Source organism: Capsella rubella, unplaced genomic scaffold, assembly GCF_000375325.1.
Source record: "Capsella rubella cultivar Monte Gargano unplaced genomic scaffold, Caprub1_0 scaffold_1, whole genome shotgun sequence".
Lineage (NCBI taxonomy): Eukaryota > Viridiplantae > Streptophyta > Magnoliopsida > Brassicales > Brassicaceae > Capsella > Capsella rubella.
Genome location: NW_006238923.1, coordinates 13,562,793 through 13,567,005, shown reverse-complemented (window position 1 = coordinate 13,567,005; position 4,213 = coordinate 13,562,793). Strand labels below are relative to the sequence as shown.

Below are 4,213 nucleotides of genomic sequence, written 5' to 3'. Positions count from 1 at the left end.
ATGGAGGATCCACTCGATCACCTCGATGAGTTCGATCGAATGTGTGGCTTAACAAAAATCAACAGAGTGAGCGAAGATGGGTTCAAGCTGCGATTGTTCCCTTTCTCCATAGGCAAGGCTCATCAATGGGAAAAGTCCTTGCCAGCCGGTTCAATCACGACCTGGGAGGAGTGTAAGAAAGCATTCCTATCCAAATTCTTCTCCAATGCAAGAACCGCCACATTGAGGAATGCTATCTCTAGCTTCGCTCAGCGCAACAACGAAACCTTTTATGAAGCATGGGAACGATTCAAGAGCTATCAGTCACAGTGTCCCCACCACGGTTTCAGCAATGAGTCAATGCTTAGTACTCTCTATCGAGGGATACTACCTAAGTTTCGCCAACTCCTCGATACTGCTAGCAATGGAAACTTTCTAAATAAGGATGTTGAAGCTGGTTGGGAACTTGTGGAGAACCTAGCTCAGTCTGATGGCACGTACAACGAGGATTATGACAGAACCGTTAGAGGCAACAATGACAAAGAGGACAAGTATAAGAAGGATATGAAGGCACTTAACGACAAGCTTAATAAGTTTTTGATGAACCAACAAAAGAATGTACACTTTGTTCAAGAGGAGGAGACCTTCCAACCTAATGATGGTGATTGTGCCAATAATGAGGAGGTGAGCTCTATCCGAATCAAGGAGGTTACCAAAAGGGTTACAACAACTACAAACCCAACCCGAATCTCTCTTATAGAAGCACCAACGTCGCAAACCCCTCAGGATCAAGTCTATCCGCCTCAACAACAACAGATCCAGAACAAGCCATATGTTCCCTTCAATCAAAAACAAGCTTTTCAACCTCAACAACAGTCCCAAGGTTCTTATCAACAACCTATATCACACCCTCCAGGATTACAACAACACCCTACTAATGTGCACCCAGAACTAGCTATTCAAACAACACTTCATCAACTTCTCCAAGCACAAAACAATAGCTGCCTGGAACAAGCCAAGCAGTTAGCCGAGCTTCGAAACGAGATGCGTGAATCTATACAAGAGCTCCACCAGAAGTTCGATTTTTTAAACAAAAGGGTAGTTATCTTGGAAGGCAACCAACCCTCCACATCTTCTGGCCAACTCCCAGGAAATTCTATCATGAACCCTAAAGAATTTGCTACTGCTCATGCGATTACTCTGGGAAAACCATTCCCAGTTATCACTGAGGACAGTGAGGTTCAAGAGGGGGAGGATTCAGTCCAAATTTGTACCCTACACGGTGAACCCGATCGAGTCTACAACAGACACGACCGTGCCAACGGTGAACCCGATTGAGTCTACCAAAGATCCGACCGATCCGATCAAAGGTACCATGAACCCAATCGAGCCCGATATCGTGTACGCTGCTTGTCTGACAGGTTGTGTGAATTAAGTTCCGACGAGCCTCTTCACCCGATCAGAGCTACCAGCCCCAAGCCTTCAAATCGAAGACCATTACTCTACCCTGAAGAATCTAAAGCATAAATCAAGGAAGAATATAACCACATTCTCGATTCACTATCAGGGAACGATCAACTGAAGGCTTTGGTGGATGCTTTCGCCAATATTCCCTCCTACAGGGATATTCTCAAAGAAGTCATACTGGAAAGGATGCAGCAAAGGAAGAGTTGGATTCCACCCTCTCAAGATTCTGATTTCTCCAAGAAGATAGGGGATCCTGGAGCTTTCACACTCCCCTGCTCAATCCAATCAACGATCTTCAACGAGTGTTTATGCGACACAGGCGCTTCGATTAGCTTGATGCCCCTCTCAATAGCTCAGCGGATGGGCTATACAACCTTTACACCATGCAGCCTAACGATTGTGATGGCGGACAGAAGCTCTAGACAACCCATAGGGGTATTGGAGGATCTCCTTGTCGAAGTTGGAGGAGTAAAGATTCCCACTGATTTTCTGATTCTCGAGATGGAAAAGGGAACCTCAGTATCAACTAATTCTAGGAAGACCATTTCTAGCCTCAGCAGGTGCAGTTATTGATATGATAATGGGGGTCATGACTCTTGATCTAGCTAGAGGAACGAGGATGAAGATCAATATGGCGTATCCGTACCAAAGTGCAACGTTCATAATAGAAGAAACCTCGACCTCTTCTCCTACTTGTGTTGAGCTCCAGGAGATCAAGACTCTCAAGAAAGACTTAAGGCGGCTAGCAACCACTATTCAGGGGTTAACCGAGGAAATTGTGATGTTGAAGAAGAAGAACGATATCTTGACTTCTAGGAAAGCAAAGAGGGTATTTACTTTCAAGAAGAGACATGCTGCAAGGAAGAGGTATCAGATACATTGGTCATTCGCATTGGAGAGAATCGTTGAACCTCTCCATTGTTCAAACACTTTGTGATGATTATACCAAGTCAAGCTTAGCGACTATAAACAAGCTCACTTGGGAGGAAGTCCCAATGGTATCCCTGTACATATTTCTTTAAGTTTTTTTTTAAATTTTGATGTTCTTTTTAGTTTGATGTGTTTTCAGGTTTGAATGTGAGTGAAGAAAGGTGTTATTGGGTCAAGATAAAGGAAGAAGGAAGAAGGAGTCAATTTGAGCCTTAAAAGCCCAATTTCACAAGCCCATTCGGTCGAGTCAACACCCACACGGTCGGGTCAACGGATTCGATCGGGTCAATCTCGACCGTCCGATCGAGTCAATCTGAGCCACCCGATCGGGTTCATCTCAGCCGTCCGATCGGGTCAAAGGTAACGGTCGGGTCAATGGTCAGCTCGATTTGAAATTCAAATTTTGAACCAATCCCGACCAAAAACGCTCCTCTTTCAGATTTTTGTCCCCTCTCACCCTCTTTATAACATCTAAACTCGACCAAAACCTCTCTCACTCTCTAAGTTTGCTAAAAATTCATTTATCTCTCTAGAATTCTCTCTTCATTCTCTCTAGATTCTTGGTTGATAGAATTTCTGGGTTTGATTTCATTTGCCCCTTGTTCCTCTCATTCTCTTGTTTGTTGATAAACTTGCTTTCGATTCTTCACATTTTCTGGGTTTGTTTGTGTAATTGAACCTTGTGTTCTTATTTTCTGGGTTTATTTTCAAGATTGTTCTTGGTGTTCTTATTTTTGGGGTTACTAACCTATTAAATTTGAGTTTTGAGTTTCTCATTCCCAGAAAATAAAGATGTCTTCAAAGATTCCTCAACCCAGAAGATAGAGCCTCTCAAGATCACAACGAGAAGCTCATCACAGCCAATCCACTGAAGAAATTGCAAGAAATTTCTTGACAATCCAAGCCACTGGAACCGGACTCGATCGGGTCAGAAGCGGAAGAAGAGAAGCCCGAGCACGAACTCGATCACCTGATCGGGCGAGTCGATCGGGTAAGACCCACCCGATTTCCAGAGAAGAAGTTTCGATGGGAAAGAGACCTGCAGAAGAGGATGTTGATGAATCGATGGTGGATATGGAGCCTAGGAGGGTAGTGGCTCCAAGGAAGACCAAGAACTTGCCCCCTCCAGAAGAGCTTTATGCAATGTTTAAGCGCCAAAAGTTCGTTGGAACTCGCTATCCTCACCGGCAAACGATGAAGGAGCTGGGCATAGCAAGAGATATCGAGTTTCTGTTCCAGAGAAGCGGCCTTGGCTCATTCATGACCAAAAACTTGGAAGCCTACGACGAGGAGACATGTTACGTGTTAGCTTCACTTCAGCTCCATTTCTACGAGGATGAAACCGAGTTTCACGCAGATGACTGCCTTGGATACATCACCTTCAGCGTGAAGGGCACTACCTATTCTCTCACGTTTAAGGAAGTTGAGAACCTCTATGGGTTCTTGCAAGCAAGCGGGATGAGCCAAGATGTGCTTAAGGAGAAGATCAAGTCTGTTTGGAAAACAATTGGAGATGGGAAGGAGTACACCTCTTCGAAATCCAAGAGCGCCCAAATCCGAAACCCAGCTGTGAGGTATTTCCATAAGTCTTTGGCTAGTATGATTTTTGCTAGAAAGGAAACCGGGAATGTGAATGAGAGTGAGATCCAGCTCATAGATATAGCACTGAGTGGTGTATTGCCAAGTACTAGGGATAGTAGAGAACTAGTAGGAGATAGAACGGATGGTAGCATGGTCTTGGTTTTGTTAGACCAGCTGATGTACTGCAACGATTGGGTATTAAAGGCTGTTAGGAGAGGTGTGCAAGGAAAGCTCAGTATTGGTGGACTAGTCACCC

The 4,213-nt window shown here is 44.5% G+C and overlaps 1 protein-coding gene and 1 non-coding gene across 2 annotated transcripts; one reads left to right on the top strand and one right to left on the bottom strand.

Moving 5' to 3' along the window:
• LOC111832382 lies at positions 1 to 1,317 on the top strand. Its single transcript, XM_023788689.1, has one exon. It carries the CDS (start codon positions 1 to 3, stop codon positions 1,315 to 1,317), a length of 1,317 nt encoding a protein of 438 aa, XP_023644457.1.
• Positions 220 to 326, bottom strand: LOC111828807. The gene has a single exon (XR_002832567.1). It is a non-coding gene; the product is annotated as a small nucleolar RNA R71 (small nucleolar RNA).
• Positions 1,318 to 4,213: the final 2,896 nt, after the last annotated feature.